The 18,788-nt window shown below is 51.1% G+C and overlaps 1 protein-coding gene across 2 annotated transcripts in view; it reads left to right on the top strand.

The window, feature by feature from the left end:
• LOC104512215 (corticotropin-releasing factor receptor 1) overlaps window positions 1-15,998 on the top strand; it is a 23,087-nt gene extending 7,089 nt beyond the window's left edge. For both annotated transcript variants that reach the window (XM_010155108.1, XM_010155109.1), the window contains 11 exons: window positions 6,487-6,606; window positions 7,855-7,940; window positions 9,007-9,113; window positions 9,530-9,650; window positions 9,910-10,063; window positions 10,312-10,372; window positions 11,220-11,292; window positions 12,421-12,506; window positions 14,272-14,407; window positions 14,601-14,642; window positions 15,834-15,998. In XM_010155108.1, the coding sequence (XP_010153410.1) occupies window positions 6,487-6,606; window positions 7,855-7,940; window positions 9,007-9,113; window positions 9,530-9,650; window positions 9,910-10,063; window positions 10,312-10,372; window positions 11,220-11,292; window positions 12,421-12,506; window positions 14,272-14,407; window positions 14,601-14,642; window positions 15,834-15,974 (1,127 nt within the window). In that variant the 3' untranslated portion in view covers window positions 15,975-15,998. The remainder of the gene's footprint in view (window positions 1-6,486; window positions 6,607-7,854; window positions 7,941-9,006; window positions 9,114-9,529; window positions 9,651-9,909; window positions 10,064-10,311; window positions 10,373-11,219; window positions 11,293-12,420; window positions 12,507-14,271; window positions 14,408-14,600; window positions 14,643-15,833) is intronic.
• Window positions 15,999-18,788: the final 2,790 nt, after the last annotated feature.

Here is an 18,788-nt window from a genome sequence, read left to right as displayed (position 1 = left end):
TGATTTCAGCTCCCGGGGGTCTGTGTGCAGCTGCTTCTGGCCTCACTCTGCCACAAAGCCCGTTGGGGAGTGGCAAGGTCATTTCACCCATTGGGGCAAAGCATCCCCCTGCAGCTGTGGGATGCTTCCCATCGTGGCACCTCCCTGGGGAAGGAAGGGGGAATCTGAGCAGATGGGAAAGCCTCTTCTTAATTAATAGATGAGGCTTTTCCAGAGCAGCCCAGCACAAAGCACTCGAGCGGAGCAAGCTCGGAACATTCACAGGTAGTTTAGCTGTTCAAGCTTGGACCAGCCCAAGGAGTTGGCACCCAATTGCTAATAGCCCCGGCTGGTCCTGGCTGCACCATTCAGTCCTTTAAGCTGTTAAACCCTTATCACAATAAATTGTTATTCTCAGTTCTCTGTGTGTGCACTCAGTACTGGGGCTGGGGGGGGGGAGGCACAGCTGATTTATTCCCAGGAAATAAATGTTTCCTGCCACTGCAAGTTCACCTAAAAAAGGAAAATGACACCAAGGCTAGGCAGAACTGAATAGAAATGTCTTTTATTTTTCTTCAACTGGAGTTGTTTTCAAGGAGGTGAAGAGACCGTAGCTTTGCATTTAAATAAAGCAAATCAAGTTGGTCCAGATATAGCAAAAGCCTGTGGCTGAGAAGCACAGGAGAGCAGAGAGTGATGAGAGCGTTTCCTTTGCGGGCACTTCATCAGACAGGTTTGGAAACACGTTTCACAGCGGGTGACAGTTTGACCAAGAGACTTTCCGACCGCTTCAGCTCGGCTCCCCAGAGCGCTGACACTGCTCCAGCAGTCCCTTCTCGTGCTGCTGCTGTTCCATTCTCTCACTGACTCCCCTGGGGAGAGACTGGAATTTAAATTAATAAAGGTCAAATTAACAACATCAGCACCTCTTCTCCTTTCAGCCTCGTTGGCATCTCTCCCACCAAGGCATAAAAACTACTAAAGAAGCTGAGCAAAGGCCAAAGAGGCATCAATGAGCCCTGGCAGGGACTTAGCACCAAGGGAAGAGCAGTGATACTGGGTCAGGTTTGGGAACCAAACAATGTGAACTCACCTTTATGGAAAATCATAGTAGTTTAAGTGTATACTAGTATCGATAAAGCCATTCTGCTCCATCATCTAGTAAACAAGGATGTCAATAGAAACATGCTTGTATTCATAGATTTTATTGTAGTGGAGCAGGGAAGGTAGTGATGAGGTTTCTGGTAGGAAACAGTGTCCCGGCACATCTCGGCGTGAGCGGCAGCTACGGCAGTTAAGCTGTGCTTTGGACTGCCTGCAGTAAAATCGTTGCCAGCTACTCTGTTCAGTTGTAGCCATACTACAAGTCTTTGCTAGGAAAACACTGTCAGCGAGGGATTGTGCTGCTTATACCCACCAGCAAAGCCCAGCCAACAGTAGGGAATAAACCACTTGCTGCTACCCTTGCTAATAATACAACTCCAAGCACTCTCTGGGTCATATCAGTAGAACAAAATATGCCCCAAACCCACCGTGAATATTATATATTCAGTAAATATATAATATTCTGTGCTCCATAGAAGCTGTACATTGATCAGTCTTAAGCAACAATGTTGACCAGATGCATCAAATACCAATGGCAGAAGCTGAGTTTGATGCCTCTTGTTTATTCCTCTCCAGAACAGCAGCAAAGACCCAAGGGGAGAGTCAAAGATGGTGAATAGCAACAAGCTGAAAATTCATTACAAGGACATTTTGCTATCATAATGCTTAATTAGCCTGTGTAATTATTTTACATTAAGGATCATGGAATTTGAATGCTTGGGAGGATTGCTGCATTTTTATTAAGAACTGGACTCTTACAGAGATAAATAGAAACAACCAATGCCACCAAAAGCAGTGTTGGAGGTAGGGTGTGAGCAAGGATCTAAGTATTTTGAGACAATTAGAGCCATATTGAATACCCAGCCATGATTCAGAGGGAAGGCAAGCAGCTCCACCACCGCGGTTTCAACCCTGTGTTAACATAAATTGTCCCTCAGTGCCATTTCCCTCAATGCCTCAAGGTGTTACTCAAGGATTTAGAATCATAGAACCATAGAATGGTTTGGTTTGGAAGGGACCTTAAAGATCATCCAGTTCCAACCCCCCTGCCATGGGCAGGGACACCTTCCCCTAGACCAGGTTGCTCCAAGCCTCATCCAGCCTGGCCTTGGCCACTTCCAGGGATGGGGCATCCACAGCTTCTCTGGGAACCTGTTCCAGTGCCTCCCCCCCCTCTGCGGGAAGAATTCCTTCCTGATATCTAATCTAAACCTCCCCACTTTCAATTTAAACCTGTTACCCCTTGTCCTGTCTCCCCCTGCCCTTGTAAAAAGTCCCCCCAGCTTCCTTGTAGCCCCTTCAGATACTGGAAGGTGCTATAAGGTCTCCCCGGAGCCTTCTCTTCTCCAGGCTGAACAAGCCCAATTCTCTCACCCTGTCCCCATAGGAGAGGTGCTCCAGCCCTCTGATCATCTTCATGGCCCTCCTCTGGACTCGATAGCTACTCATTTAGCACATGAGTAGCTCTGCAGCTGGGATCAAGCCACTCCTTCTTGGCACACCAATACCTTGAAGTAAGAGCATGCCCCAGAGGCCCTTACTTTGGGGCCTTAAGGTGTGAAATAGCTCCTTCTGCTCCACTGCTGTGGTGGAGCTGCCTGGGAGGGACAAGCGACCTTTCGTGCACTGACTGAAGCATGTATATTTTGATGAGATGTGGAAATGAAGCCCTGATTACCAAATGCAAATGCTGCAGCAGGGACACCCTCAAGGAGCCAGAGGATTCAGCCTGATCAAGAGGCAGCAGCAGCAACACAGTCACTGAGGGCATCCAGGATGGACAGATAATTGTGGTTGAGTAACAGCTCAGGACAGGTAGAGATATGAGCTAACGCCTTTCAGCCTCCTGGGACACCTTAGATAAATAACCGCATCACTCCCAACTACAGGAATGTGCCTGTGATTCAGATGTCCACCATCTCCCCTGGCCCCTTGGCATTGCACAAGGGGAGTGAGGCTTTGCCCTTGGAGCAGCTGTACTGTCACTGGGGGCACAGCAGCAAGCTGGGATGCTGCACTGGGGCACAGCTTTGCCCAGCGTGAGACAAGAACATGTTTACCAACACTGTAACATCAGCACGAGCTTTGCTTTCATCCTCTTCACACCATCCTAGCAATGGTTTCAGGGTACAACAGCCCTTCAGTCCTCCTGGCATCAACTCAAAAGCACTGTGGACACACGTCTGGTGGGACTGGCCCAGGATAAACATGCTCCATCCTCTTTAAATTTGCTCAAAATCTTTTGGCAGATTAGCTGGGACTGGAGAGCTTTACCCTGCCGGGCTTCACACGGCTGCGTGGCTTTAGCTTGGAGCCATCCCAAGGGCCTCTGCAAGTGGTGTAAGCGGGCTGGAGAAGGATGTTTTGTATAAACAGGAGGGATATTGCTATAGTTATCCCGAGACACTTATTGTGATATAGTTGTCTCAGTGTAAGTCCCTGAACAGCAGCTTTTTTTTCCTTCAGAAGAAAGGAAATGCTTCATATTGCGTCAAAGCAGCATAACCCAAAGCAAATAGGGTGAGGCGGGATTTTAGTGACTTTCCCTCTGCCACATTCCCCATCTCAACGCAGGACCAGCTCCTTCCTACCCCAAATGCCATGTTTCTGTGTAGGAGGAAGCCAAATTAAGGTGACTGGGAGCAGGTAGGAAATTCATTGACCTTTCTTGCTGTAAAGCTGCGAAGACCAAAACTGTCTGCGTAGCCAACCGTGCTGAGAAGGCTGGAGCAGACGTCTGCAGAACCTGGGAAACTAATCCCCCTGCAAATACGGATGGGCCACAAAGCAGATATGGAAGCATTTAGCACTGATACATATAATTTCCATGCTAAACAGTGCTCTTGGCATTGGGAGCCACGTGCCGCTGGGGAGCAGCTGGAGCAGACGTCGAAGTTGCAGCCCTCACGGCACTCTTCGTCTTCGCTCTTTTACTTAACCCTTCCCCAGCAGGAGATTTTTTTTTCTTCCCTATATGCTGGAGAGACCTTTCTGTAGGTTTTCTTCATCAAGCATTTCTCAGTGTAAACCCAGGAAAAATCTTACAGCCACCCACTAGATTAAAAACTGGTGGGACAGACCTCAAAATGCTGCCTGCAGCAGTGAAGCCTGCCATGCACAGGGTGAAGTCTCAGAAGCTTCCCACAGCCTGGCTGAGCCTGACCTCTACTCACCCAACTGCAGCCCCCATCACTCCACACCACAACCCTGACCCATGGGATGAACTCCTGGTGATGCTGCTCCACCTTCACCCTGCATCCCTGCCGTGGTGGGACCCCAAGACCCACACACTCGGTTTGTCACCTGGTAGGTGTCTGTAGCACTTTAAGCAGCATTAAATCACGTGCCTTGGAGCAATGTGGAGATATTAAAACCAGACTATTAAAACCAGACTTCAGCAGAGGTATAACAGAATGATGCCACCTTTGTCTGACCACATCATGTCCATGAATCTATCTTGGGTTTGGTTATTAATGCCATTGCTGTGGTTTTGTTTTACTGAGGGACAGTACTGTTGCTGCTGCTGTTTGGCTCTGCTGACTTTTTATTACTGAGACGTCTTGCTTGTCCTCCCTGAGCAGTCTGCATCTGTGCCCCACTACAGCCCTGGGGGTGCAGGAGGGAAACTGAGGCATCTGAGGATGGGGAGAAAATGCAGTTTGTGCTCAGCCCCACCGGTCACAGGGAGGATTTTTGACAACTGCGTGAGCTGCTCTAGGCATTAGCACTGCCCAGGCCCCATTTTTCTGTGCTGGGTAATTCCTGGTGAAGTTTTTGCTATTCCAGGTATTCACACAGCTTCTCATCTGGATGGATTCACAGGTGGCTAACAGGGAGAGCGCTTGCAATTTAACTTTGTCCTTAGTTGAGGCAATTACTGGTTGTTTTTTCTCCACCTGGATGAATATTATCATAAAATTTTAAATAGGGACTTCATTTTCTGTGACCTTCTATTTATCTGTCAAATTTGGGTCAAAACAACTAAGGAGCTCAACAAATGCTAGTGGATGCAGATGAGCATGGACACGCATGCTACACATGATTAAATGCACCTTGTTTCCTAAGAAATACATGCTTAAAACAGTTAACTTAAAATGGAGGTTGCCACAGCAACCATACACATTACCAAAGCTAAAAGCAAAGGTCATTGTTAAAATTAATTTCTCCCTACAAGCTATGGAAGGCAGAAGGTAATGCTCACCACACCCTGATGCTTCCCCAGCTCACGTGCTTAGAAGTTGTTTCCCTCACAAAGATGTTTAAAGAAACCCCTCCTTTTCTTTGTACGGAAGATTTGCTTCAAGAACATCCCAAGAAACCAAGGACCTGATTTTTCAGATAATCAATGAAAGCAAATATTCCCTCATGAAAACCTTCATCATATTAATGACACAGTATTTTGCTTTTTTGTTCAGTCACTCTTTAGCCAGCTCTATTCATTGGACGTTTCAGGAAAGGCATTCAAGTAACAACCAGTCTGGGTGGAGAGGAAATGCTGTGTTCTTGCACCCAGAGAGCTGTGAATTGGGGTGGTTTGTCATAGGAAATGGCAGTGCCTGTCTCTGCACCGACAGCACAAGCATCTTTGGTACCCAGGAGTGTTTTGCACTGAACTCTGCCCCTTCCAGGGTCTGCTGCCATCCATCTGCTGCCTGCCAAGGATTGTATTATAGGATATTACACCCATTGTGCTTCCTACCTCACTTTGAGATGTAGCTAAGACATATTTAGCTCCAGTACATGTTGTTCTAAATATACACAAATTATACATAAAAAAGCCTGCAATCTGGCCTACCTAATGCCTACGTTAACACACTTGTATAGCTGGGAAAAACACACAAATCCTGCTTGAAATCTGAAATAGCAGCAGCAGACTAGGAGTTTTCTTCCTGGGAAAGGCTGGAAGAGACCAACAGGGGAGAGCTAGGAAGGAGATCTTGCAGCCAGGAGGTGTGAGGGGGTTGGAGGGGCTCTGAGGAGTGTACCACCAGCACCAGGCTGGAGTCACTGCTGGAAAAGAGAAAATTTGGCTTTCTGACGGCTGTTGTGGGGCTGGATGCTGAAGTTATGCTGAAAGAGCAAGGCTAGAAGACAGGGAACCCCAAGCTGATTTGGGAAGCCAGGCCAGAAAACCAGGTTTGTGCCAGAACTGGGCTTAACACAGGTGCTCAGAGAGGCAACAGTCATGACCAGGATGGATCACCCAGCCCTTGTGGAGTCTTGGCACAGACCCCCTTCGTGTCTGCCATGAAGGTCTTCCGGGGGCTGATCTGGCAGATACCCGTCAGCTCAGCCAGGACTGCAGCCCCAGCTCTCCGGGACAACCTTCCCCCTTCAACAGCCTGGAGATGGCCTGCAGTGTCCCACAGACCTCCACTAACCCTTTACCCTTCTTCCCTGCAGGTCCCCAGTGCAACGCCTCGGTAGACCTGATCGGCACGTGTTGGCCCCGGAGTGCGGTGGGACAGCTGGTGGCTCGCCCCTGCCCCGAATATTTCTATGGTGTGCGGTACAACACCACGAGTAAGATGAGCTGCACTGGTGGGGACATGGTGGACGAGGAATGGGGGAGTTCAGAGAGCCACGTGCATCAGGGGCCGGGAGGGCTCAAGTGACAATGCATCTCTGGATACAGAGCTCGGGAGGAGCTCTGTGGGATCCATCAACCAAAAGAGAAAAAATCCCTCATATCCTAAATTTCAGGGAGGGTGATTTCACAGCACCAGCTTTATAAGCAGGTCCTGGACATGCTCTCTGTGAAGGGGGAGAGAGCTGATGTCCCCATCTTGGGGACAGGGGAGGAGGAGTGAGCCTGCTGAGCTGCGGGAGGTGGCACGGAGGTTTGCAACCCCCAGCTGAGCAAGGACTGCGGGACCTTGCAGCTCATCCTTTCCCGGCGTGGCTGACTGCATTGTCACTGCCAATGATGTGCTGGGACCGGGGATGAAGTGAAGGCACTTGAAAATTGCCCAAAGCCATTCCTAGCACACGGTTGAGTTTCTGACCACCAAGTGCTGCTTTTGATAAAAGCAACATCTTGCTGCCTGCAGAAAACATTGATTTTTCCATCCCACAAGTTTCTGGAAGCAGTGGAAGATCGCATGCATACGGCTCCCGCTTTGTGGTGCTTCTCATGCCGTTGCAGGAGTCTCTTTGCATTAATCCATAATTGTGCCTGCCTAAAAGCCATTCCCATCCCTGTCCCATTCCATCGCCCTGATGATGATAAGCCCTCTCCTGCTAATAACAGAAGCCCAGTACCATTCCAGTGATGGCATCACCCCGCTGCTGGCGCTGATCAGAGGTTGCTCTGGGGCTGTTCCAGCCGTTCCTTCCCAATTAGCCTTGCTGCTCGCCATCCTTGCTGGGAGGCAAAAAAAGCTCCTAATGCAGGGAGCGAAGTGAAAACTTCACGGTGCCGTTGCAGCAGTGCTTGCAGGATGGCACGTGATTGCTCAAGCAAACAGCATAGAGGAGGGGAACAGGAGACCTGAACTTGTGCTGTTCCCACTGCATCTCAGTGGTGGGAGGTGTCGGGGTCTCCCAGTGCCGAAGGGCAGAGCTGGTGCAGACCCAAAGCCCTTGAGGGGGTCTGACATATTCCAGGGATTTTGGTTCTGCAATTGCAACCAAGGCAGCATCTGAGCTGGCTTCAGAGCAAAGGATGTCACTGGCTTGAAGTCAGCGACCCCTGCATTAGTGTCATCAGGTCACATCGTTATGCCCATCCCCACACACCATTAACCCTTCGATGTGCACCCTCTCTTTCAGATAATGGCTACAGGGAATGCCTGGCTAACGGGAGCTGGGCAGCACGGGTCAACTATTCCCAGTGCCAGGAGATCCTCAGCGAAGAGGTAGGACCCCAGTAGCCCCCTTGGCGGGGCTCTTGGTATGAGGGTGAGGGACAGACAATGGAATTTTGAAGGGCAACAGCATCCAGGTCAGGAACGGCCTAAGGGAGCTGTGGCCTGGCCAGGCAGCATATATGACCCCATTCTTGATATGCATTTTCATTCCCTGCCAAAAATAAAGCCACGCCTGTTTCCTTCCCTGTTAAAAATCCACGAGGATTTGCAGTGTGAGGTCTCCTGGCCCCAGGGCTGCTGGATGCAGCTCAGTATGCCCTCCAGCCCCATCACCCTCCTCCAGCTCCCTCTTGACACAAGCACTCACTGTAAACCCTGTCCCTCCCCACTGGCAATGAAAGGAGATGTTTGGGAAGCTGAAAGGAGTAAAAAACTGGGGACCAAGAATTACAGCCCCCTGAGTAGGTCAAGCCTCCCCTCAGAACAGAGGAGAAGAGATACACGCTGTTCATTTGCAGTTGATACCACCTCTGGTATTTAAGATGCTGATATCTCTTGCCAGGAATGGTTTTCTCACTCAGTTAATTGCTAATTCACAGGTTGGGTGAGTGCCTCACAGCAGGAGTGATCAATTAATTTAATTATCACTCACACCTTCCTGAGATCCCTTGCACCTCTGCCCAAATTCATCCTAGCCTTTCAGCTGCCCCAGGGCAACTGAGACATCAGATGGCATGTTGTCAGGGAGCTCAGCTGAGTTACAGCAGGATTTCCCCAGACACGAGTTGGGGATGTCCCAGTGCTGAGCTGGGGTGTTGTAGCGGCAGCAACCGTGAGGTGCCCTGGTATGGATAGGATGTGAAATGCCTGAGCCCTTTCCAGGGCCAGGTTGGTGCTCCTCCTGTCTACAAAAGTCCCGTCCAACCAGCCCTGTCCCCTTCCAGCCCCATCTCTCCTGTCCTGCACCAGATGGGCTCCAGTTGCCTTATGTAAAAGGGCCCCAAATTTGGGGTGCAGCTCTTGGGGGTGATGGTGATGCACCTTAGTGGAGGAGGTGGGTTTGTGGTGGTACCCAGGGCTGCTGCTGATCCCCTCCCCATCTCCCCCTCACCAGAAGAAGAGCAAGCTGCACTACCACATCGCCGTCATCATCAACTACCTGGGGCACTGTGTCTCGCTGGGGGCCCTTCTCGTGGCCTTCGTCCTCTTCATGCGCCTGCGGTGAGTGACCCAACCTGTTGCCATGGTCCTGCTGGGGAGACGAGCCCAAGGAGGTCACCCCACAGCCCTGGGGCTGGGGACAGACCCAGCCCCTGCGTTCTGCCATATCATCCCCATGGCCATTGCTCTCCAGTCTGGAGGGATCATGCCTATCTCAGGATTATTAATTATTATTAATAATCTAAGGATTATTTTCCTCCTGCTGCTTTTTTTATGGAGGCAGGGGGTCCATCTTGGTGCCTTCCACCTTTTGGTCTTCATCAAGCCCGCCTCACCCAGGGCATGGCCCTAGAAGCTCGCCCTTGGGATCCAATAAAGACATTCAGCTCCACAAATAGCCCTGTACCCCAGTTTACACATGACCAGCCCCCAGACACCCACCATGTTCTTATGGTCCCTTGTCCCTCCCTCTCCAGGAGCATCCGGTGCCTGCGGAACATCATCCACTGGAACCTGATAACAGCCTTCATCCTACGCAACGCCACGTGGTTTGTGGTGCAGCTCACGATGAACCCAGAGGTGCATGAGAGCAACGTGGTAGGTGCAGCTCTGTTGAGCAGCCAGTATGAGCCTAGCCCTGAGCACATGGGGTGCATGGGGAGCTTGAGGATCCTAAAGATGAGGCCAGAAAAGCAGCTTGAGAGGCCAAATAGGGCTGCCTGGTGCTTGGAAGACAACCCAGACTTAATGAGAAACATGGGTTCAATTGCTCTGCCGGGGTGTGTTGCTTGTGTATGAGTTTCACCACTGTAACGCAGAGCTCTGCTCTTCACCCTCCATGTCTCCTCCTTGGCAGGTCTGGTGCCGCTTGGTCACTGCTGCCTACAATTACTTCCACGTCACCAACTTTTTCTGGATGTTCGGCGAGGGCTGCTACCTGCACACGGCCATCGTGCTCACCTACTCCACGGACAAGCTCCGCAAGTGGATGTTCATCTGCATCGGCTGGTGTAAGCACCAGGATTTCCCCTTCACCCACCGGGTACCCAGGGTTTTAGTGATGGGTGATGCCCACTTGCATCCTCTGTTCCAGCTCTTCTTGCACCCAAATAGCTGCAAAAAGGCTGCCAGGAGCAGGAGGCCATTTGCATGGCCATATCATCTCACATGGTGGTTTAGCCTATGTGGAAAATCCCTGTTACAGCATAATTTTGTGGCAAAATTGTACCCCTGGACTCATCTGTGTGTTCACCTGCAGGTATCCCCTTTCCCATCATCGTCGCCTGGGCCATTGGGAAGCTGTACTACGACAACGAGAAGTGAGCCTGATTACTCTCATCCCCTATTCTCCTTTCTATTCTGATTCCCTGGAGGTCAGTTGTGCCAGAGGCTGTGGCAGGCATGGATCCTTCCTGGAGGGGCTGACACGAGGCAGGGTACATGGAAAGGGTGGGAGGAAGAAAAAGAATGCTCTTCCCTTCTTTCTTTTATCCCACCTGGAGGCTTTCTGCCACAGGAGCCCTGCCTGCAGCCGCCTGCTGCCGCATTTTTCTCTTCAAAGGGCAAATGAGATTTTTAAGGGGGAAAAGGCAAGATTAAGCCAGAGCCCCTACAACATGTTTGCTAAACGGAGCTGGGATTTAATCTACTAGCAGAGATATAAACTACCACCATCTGAGCCATTTTCACAGAGACTTGCTAATGGAGGGCTTAACAGGCACCTGGGAGTTCATCATGTGGGAAGTGGAGTTAAAAGGAGCCTCTGTAGATGAACGGCAGCTTGTCCTGGGTTTCCGTGCTAGTTCTGCCCCTTGACTTCAGCAGCCCTGTGCTACACACGCAGGCACAGCACTGAGTTAACACCCAGCAAGGTGCTCTCAGGACATGGGGCCACCTGTGTGAGCTCGTGCAGGGTTTGCTGGGGACAGAGCCAACCTGGACCTGTGTGCATGTCAGGTTGACCCTGCTTGTCCTACAGTAAACAGTTCCCACATCGGTACAGGGTCCATAAACACCCCCACAAGTCCCCATGCAATAGTGGCCGCTGAAATTGTGGTTCTTTCACCCTATGGAGAGTGACTGACAAAGATTGTGTGAGGACATGAGTAAGTCCAGGTCACTCACGCTGCAGGCTTGTCCCTGACACTGCTTGTCCTTGCCTTGCAGGTGCTGGTTTGGGAAACGAGCAGGAGTTTATACCGACTACATTTACCAAGGTCCCATGATCCTGGTGCTTCTGGTAAGGGCAAAGCGGCTTCGCTTGCTAAATACAGAGTCCTTCCCATCCATGCGTGGGAGAAGACTGTTCCTGGACAGGGTCTTGCCCCTCCTTCAGCATTGCCCCGCTGTATTGCCCCACAGCAGCAAGGCTGCTTGCCCTGCAAGCCCAGCTCCCCTCACCCAAACTGCACCTTGAGCGAAACTGGGCACCTAACCCACAACGAGGAATAGCGTGCGTGGATTATGCTGGCTTGGGAGGGGCTAGAAAGGGAGCCGTGAGTCCTCACTCTGGTAGGGATGCTGCCAGCAGCAGACTCCCACGTGCATCACTAAGTCCTCCATCCCTGTCCTGACATTCTTTGGGTGCAGGTGGGTGCTTTGCCAAGCATGCACAGCAGCCTGGGGACCTCAGCTCTGTTCCCTGATCCATATCACTTTGCTCCCTGCCCTTGGCTGAGCAGTGATGCTCGAACCAGGGGTCATAAGGAACACAATTTGCTGAGGCTTTGCCCTTTTTTGGAGGGCACAAAGAGGGGCAGTGGTGGTATGTCACAGGCAGCAGTGTTAGGGATCCAACTTGTTTGTGGGGGAAGCCACGCACAAGGTCCCACAGCACCTCCTCTGCCCTTGCCCAACGCTGAGAAAACGCAAGGCAGGATTAATCAAAGGCACCAACCAGCCTCACTGAATAATTGAGCTGGCTTCTCATTTCCCAGCCCATCAGGTAGCCAGGCCACTTCTAATTTGTGTCAATTGTGCTCAGCTCCCAGGCCCATCTTCCCGTGCCCTCGTTAACGGTTTGGCCAAGCGGCTCCTTGCTGTGATGACAGCAACTCTCCCAAAATCCCTTCGGCTGCCTTATATTCCTCCCCCTCCTCCAACTTTTTCACCTTCAGCCCTTTCTCTAACACTTGCCCTTCCTTACTTATCTCCTGGTGTGCCCTGCTGCCCCACTCCCTTGAAGAAATGCCTAAATGTTATTGCTAAAATGATTTAAAAATTATAAATGCAGATGTCCTGCTCCACTGCATGGAAGGTGACAGATCAGACTGAGAGGAACCATTCCCATTTACCCTGGCATGGCCCATTATCTCTGCTGAGGAAACACTGGGGAGCAGACACTAACCAGGTGCCCTCTTCCTTCCAGATCAACTTCATCTTTCTATTCAACATTGTCCGAATCCTCATGACGAAGCTCCGAGCTTCAACCACATCAGAGACAATCCAGTACAGGTAAGAGCGTGAGCAACCCTGCAGAAAGCAGAAACCTAGAAACTGATTAGGGGCATAGGAACAACAGCCAAGTATCATGGGGATGTGAGTGTGGAGAGACATCTAGGAGCACCTCAAATGGTTTTTGCACCTGGGGTTGTTCAAAAATCACGTCTAAGGAGAACTTTGTGTTGGAGAGTGTGGAGAGCTGGATCTGCCTTTGAAGGGAGCGCTGGGAGCTGAGTCTCTTCACAAAAGCGTTTTCCGGTAGGACCAGGTCAGCTCGCTGGGCTCGGAGCTGCAAATCCTGGCATGGAGGTGAGAATTAAATCGCCGCATGATAGCAAAGCAGAGGGCGAGAAAGGAGAAATTAATTGATGCCACCCCAAACACCTCCCCATGAAGCTGAAAGGAGAAGGCAGCTCTCAGCAGCACATGGCAGGAAGGTTTAACCCTTCCCGGCTGTGGAATATATTGCAGACAACTTGGGAAGTGCACGGTCACAGCCGCTTTCCAGAGTACCTGGAACAGGAGACAACACCTTGATCTTCATCAGTGCTTCTCTCTGGATCATTTTTTGGGCAGGAATCAGGGAATCTCACTGTGTTCTGAGTCAAGAGAAACAGTTTTGGAGGGTGGCTTTTCCAGCTGAGAATGGAAAAAGTCAGATGCTGTCATTGGGAAATGCCATCTTTCCTCATCCCCAGGTATTGAGCTGGGAGGAACGATTCAGCTTGGGGTGAGCAAAGATGAAGGTTATTGAAACAGGCTGGTTGGCCTCAGTCAGCAATTCTGAGAGACTTTTGTTTTTCCAGTATTTTCCTGATTTTTGGCAGGGAAGGTTTTTTGGTTTTGGGCAGAAGAATGTTTTCACGTCCCAGAAACATTTTGTCGGATGGGAAAACTTGGAGTGTTCGGTAGGTTATAAACTGTGTAGCCTTTCTTAAACCAGGCAAGGGACCGCCCTGAGGGTTCCTGCTCACCTTAGTCAATGGCTTTTGGTAAAAACCTGATGGATTCCCCCACTACCATAGCTGCATCACCCCCTGGGGAAGCCACACTGGTCCATGTGCTGTCCCATGCTCCCTGAAGGTGCTCATTTCCTCCATTGTTTCCAGCTGCTCTGTGCCATCTCCCAGTTTGTGTCAGTGGCTGTGGCTCTCCAGGTCAGCGATGCAGCACAGGTCCCAGGCCCAGTGTCTGTGCCCAGTCCACACCTGCCAGGGATGACTTTTCCTGTGTTCAGCTAATGTTGGAATCTGTCCATTAACAGGATCTTTAAGCAAAAATGTTGACTTGGCATTGTTCTTGTCCCCTAATCCAAATGAGTGAGGCACCAAGCCCCGATCCTTCCAGCACTCTCTTGCATCAGCACTATTACTTTTCAGAAACATCACTTGTAATCTCATCAAGAAGATATCAAATTAATTAGCTGAGGTACATTTTTCATAAACCCATGCTGAAGGGTGTGAATTATTTCACCCTTCCTAATGTCTTTTTAATCGAGCCCTAGATCAGCCAAATAATCATTTCATGCCAGCTCAACGTCAGACCTCCACTATCCACTGCCCTTTTCTGGATGGAGAAACTACAGAAGGTGCCCAGTGCTCAGACCACCCCTCTCACTCAGGGATGGCATTGGGAAACTGTTCAACTCTGCTCCATCCTCCTCAGTTACTGGTTTGTCCAGATCAGTCCCTGCCATGCTGGTGCTGGGAGTGGGATAGGGAGAGTCCCAGTGCCCGTGGCTGCACAGCAGCAGCTCAAGTCCATGTTTTCTCTCCAGGAAAGCAGTCAAGGCCACGCTGGTGTTGCTGCCCTTGCTGGGAATCACCTACATGCTGTTCTTTGTCAACCCAGGGGAGGATGAGATCTCCAGGATCGTCTTCATCTACTTCAATTCCTTTCTGGAGTCCTTCCAGGTATGGTCCTTGGCACTAGCTTCCATCCCAGTCCCCCCACCAAGGGATGTGGAGGAGCCTGTCCTGTGGCTGATGCCTCACCCTGCTTCTGCCCATCCCAAAAACAGACATCCCCAAATCCCAGGGTTGCTCCAAAGCTCCTGAGCCTGGGGGTGGTTGCTCTGCAGTGACTCTGCTGCTTGTCTCCTTCCAGGGCTTCTTTGTCTCCGTCTTCTACTGCTTCTTGAACAGCGAGGTGAGCACCAGGGGCTAGAGGTGCTTGTTGGGGGCCTGCATCCTTCCTTGCAAGCAGACACAAGACCCTCAGCCCGAGGGTCTGCCCTGCACAGGACTCAGAGGGTGCTGGCACCCGGTGCCCCAGCTGAAGGCATTTGCCGTATAGTCAGTGCATTACCTCCGGCTCCAGGCAGATCCACAGTCACAGGCTGTGCCCAGGTGGGAATGGCTGTGGCCAGTCTCCACATTTGGAGGAGTAAAATCTACCTCTGAGAACAGATGCTTTGGGGGGCACCTGTGATTTGGTGCAGCAGGAAGGCCCAGGGTCCCTCCATCCCTGGGAAATCCCTCCCCAGTGTGATCCCCAAACATGCATGGGTACCCAGCACAAGGATGGGAGACATCTCCTGGGCTCTGAACCAAAACAGACAGCTGAAAGCAAAGGAGGTGAGATTAGAGGCCGATCCTGGGGCTGATCATTTGTTTGCCTCCTCCCAAGTTCTTCTGCACCTTTGTCACAGACAAGATTGCTTCATTACCAAATTGTAAATATTAGACGCAGGAAGAAAAGGGACTGGACCAGGGATAGCTGGTGAACCAGGAGCATATCACACCATGCAATTCATGGTCCTTCATCTCTGGATTGCAGCTGGGCTGGCTGGGGATTTCGGTGTTCACCCAGCCACCCCATCTCAGCTGTCTGTGTGCCAGTCTCCTAGGGCCATCCCATGCTGCAGTCAATGAAAAGACATTTATTCACTATTTACCTGCCACTTAGGCTGTTGCAGGGCAGAATTAATGTTGAAGAAATGCCACTAGCATGAACCAGACAAGCCATATAACCTCCCCATCTGTTGCTCACACCAGCCCCTTGCAGCATCCAATGCAGCATGTGAGATGGCAGCTGTCCTGCAGAGCCCCTGCCCAGATTTATTTCTCCCTCCTGTTTCCATTTTGCGCTCAGAGGTACCATCAGTTGAGTTCATCTCTCTTCACAGCTGCAAGGGCTGCATTTCACTGGCACCACATGAAACAAGGCCCTCAGAGGTGACAAGGGCTCCCAGGTCCGTCCCTGCCCTCAGGGAGCTGAGCAGGATTTCAGTACCATTTTTTCGTTGAAAGACTGAGGATGAGGATGGCTGGTGCCTCTGGACAACTTCAGAAAGCTGTGAGGTGACTAAACATCCCCCCCTCTGTCTCACACCCCCAGGTCCGGTCAGCTGTACGGAAGCGGTGGCACCGATGGCAGGACAAGCACTCCATCCGCGCCCGTGTGGCTCCGGCCATGTCCATCCCCACCTCCCCGACTCGCGTCAGCTTCCACAGCATCAAACAGTCCACGGCTGTCTGAGCCAGGAGCGAGCTGCCCTACGGGATGGGGGAGCTGGTGTAGCTGTGGTGTAGGACGCCTGACATGGCACAGCACAGGAGCCGGGTCCTGCCTGCACCCACCAGTCTTGCAGAGGACGCACAAACTTGCTGCAGCTATGGGAAACCCTACAGAAGCTTCTGTCCTGCTTGCTGGGGCAGAGCTGTAGGATAGGACAGCTGAGATGCTGCTTTGTTGACTCCCTGGCTGTGGTATGACTTGCTGGGGTGGCAGAAGGAGCCAGAGGAGGCTGGAGAGGCTACAGCAACCTTCCTGCCTACTTTCATCCTGGGCACAATGCCCCATGTCCCATTGCTGCCTCTCTCGAGTTTGTCACTGCTTTGAGGTGACAGGACACCAGGACATTTTTGGGACAGCTTATGGGGCTAATTCCTTGTGAAGCTGTGTCAGCCTTCCAGTGACTGCGTGCTGGGATGCTGCTCAGGGAGGCCCAAAACCCTCTGTGGGGGCCAAAGCGCTCTGGGTTGATGGGGGATGGATGGAGAGCCCTGAACTGAATGCAGACACTGACTTTGGTTTTGTACCACTGGGGTTATTTGAGCCCTTCCCCTTGCCAGGTCCCAAGGAGGTCCTGTAACTGCTGCATGGTCCGACCTGGTCATTTCTCGTCTTGACACTGAGGATGTGAGGCAGAGCAATGGGGTGGGAATGAGACCCAGGGGCTCTGAACAGCCACATTGAGGGAGCTTGGTCTGAAGGGAGGCACAAGGTTTAGTGAATCCTGTGGTCCAGCCCACCCCACCTAGGTCTACAGGTCTTTGCAAAGCCCCTGGACTTCAGGTTGGCTCTGTGCCCCTGTTTGGGGGTAGAAGGGTGAGGGAGAGCTGCAGCAAAGCAGTGGCTCAGCTCCCCAAAGGCAGCTACCGTGAGGAGATGCCGTGGATTTGCTCCCCTCCTCCCTGCCCCAATTTTACCCGTGCAAGCAGGCTCAGTGCCAAAGCTGCTCCTTGCTCTTACACAGGGGATGGGGCCAGATCATGCCCATGCTGGGTTAAGTGCCTTGGAGGAGCGGCAGCCTCCCTCCCCATGCCGGGGACCACAGACTATCTCACATGAGGTTCCCAGGTCCCACCAAGTCCCTCATCCACCTCCACTGCCCCGTTTCATGTGGTCACTGAGAGCAGCTGAGCACAGAGGTCCATGTAAGGTGAAGGGTTTTGCCCTGACCTCCTGGGAGCCACTTGCCCCACCCTGTATGAGGTCTGGGGATGCTCAGGCAGGGGGAGGGTGCCAGAGGGGTTATGGGCCAAGCCTGCTCTTGGCACCCCAGGGATTTTGTCATTGGGGCCCTGCAAGGTTTGGTATGAGTCCCTTCACACTTCCATGCCTCAGTTTCCCCACTATAAAGGACAGTCAAAAGTATTTCCCACTCTGGGGAGATTTAAGCATCTCTAAAATTGTGGTGGTCTGTGATTTCCTCAGGACACACAACCAGAAAGGAATACCTTTTTTTTTTTTTTCTTTAGAGCAAGGCACATGCTAAAACCTCCAGGTTCTTTCTTTAAATGTTCAAGGAGTTCAGTGGTTTGAAGCAAATTCCTCCCATTTCCCTCCCACTGAGATTTCCCACCTGCATGTCTACTGTGCAGCCAAAACCAGAAATATCCCATTGCCTCCAGTAAGGTGCTGAGAGCAGCAACAGCTCCCAGTATGGTGGAGTCAGCACAAGGACCGTGTCCTGCACATGGGGCAGGTTTTTGTCCTTGTACAAGCTTGTCCATCACCAACAGTCCCAGAAACTGCCCCTTGTCCAATATATGGGTGAGAAAAAGACCCCCAGAGTTATGCAAGGTGAAAACTGGCAGCTCCCAGCTTTACAGATGCTTTTGGAAGGGCTGGTGCCCTACAAGGAGTAGACTTGTGTGTCCCCACCATTGGTCAGTTTGATTTCTCTGCCAGGTACTTTGGCAGGAGTTAATAAAGATCTGCTTGCTACGGAGAAGGGGCGATGCCCCAGGGAGCTTCTTTCATTGTACATACAAGTGATGTTACCAAAACGCGGTGCACTACATGTTCAATTTGGATTTTTCTAAAGCAGGATCACTTTTGGTGGAAAAGAAGATGGAAATTGAAAAACCAAAGAAAGAAACACAAACAAAAACATCTGTGTTCACATCACTGTGTTTTCCTTCTCCTCTCAGTGGTCTGCTCCAACTGACATGACTTTGTTTTCCGTAGCTGGAGAGGTGTGTGTGTTCTCGTCCTTGTTTGATTAAAATTACTTCAGTTCCTCTCACAAGGACTTTTGGGGCATTTTTATCTTTTGGAAAAGACAACCACAGCATGGCCCCTCCCTACTTTCCCCAGGAGCATCCTCAGGCTGCAGTGGGTTCGGCATCCAAGAGGCACCTCGGGCAGCTGGTGGCTTTTTGTCCCCCTCTGTGCCCCAAGTCCCCATGCCCACAGCATGGAGGTGGGATGCAGGCTGTCCATGAAGTTATCAACACTGTCTCATTAAAGGGGGGTGAGGAGCACCCCATGTGTGTCTCCCACACAAGCCCATCAGGGCTAGAGAAACTCCTCCAAGTTTTCCATGATGCTCCCTCTCACCAGCTGAGCCAACACAGAATAAAAACGTAATGTGCTTCACAGCAGGAGGGAGGGCCAATTAAATCTGAATTTCATTTCATACATCAATGTTTACGAGTGAAATTCAGACACAAACATCTCTTTCTGGTCAAGCTCTTCTGTTGCAGAATTAATTTGCTCATCACACAGAGCCTTGGAGAGCACTGTAATTTGGTAAGCACCATGCACATAAATAATAATTACAGG

This window comes from Eurypyga helias, unplaced genomic scaffold, assembly GCF_000690775.1.
Source record: "Eurypyga helias isolate BGI_N326 unplaced genomic scaffold, ASM69077v1 scaffold48487, whole genome shotgun sequence".
Taxonomy (NCBI): Eukaryota; Metazoa; Chordata; class Aves; order Eurypygiformes; family Eurypygidae; genus Eurypyga; species Eurypyga helias.
Note: the sequence above shows the minus strand (reverse complement) of the source record. Positions and strands in the feature narration are given on the sequence as shown.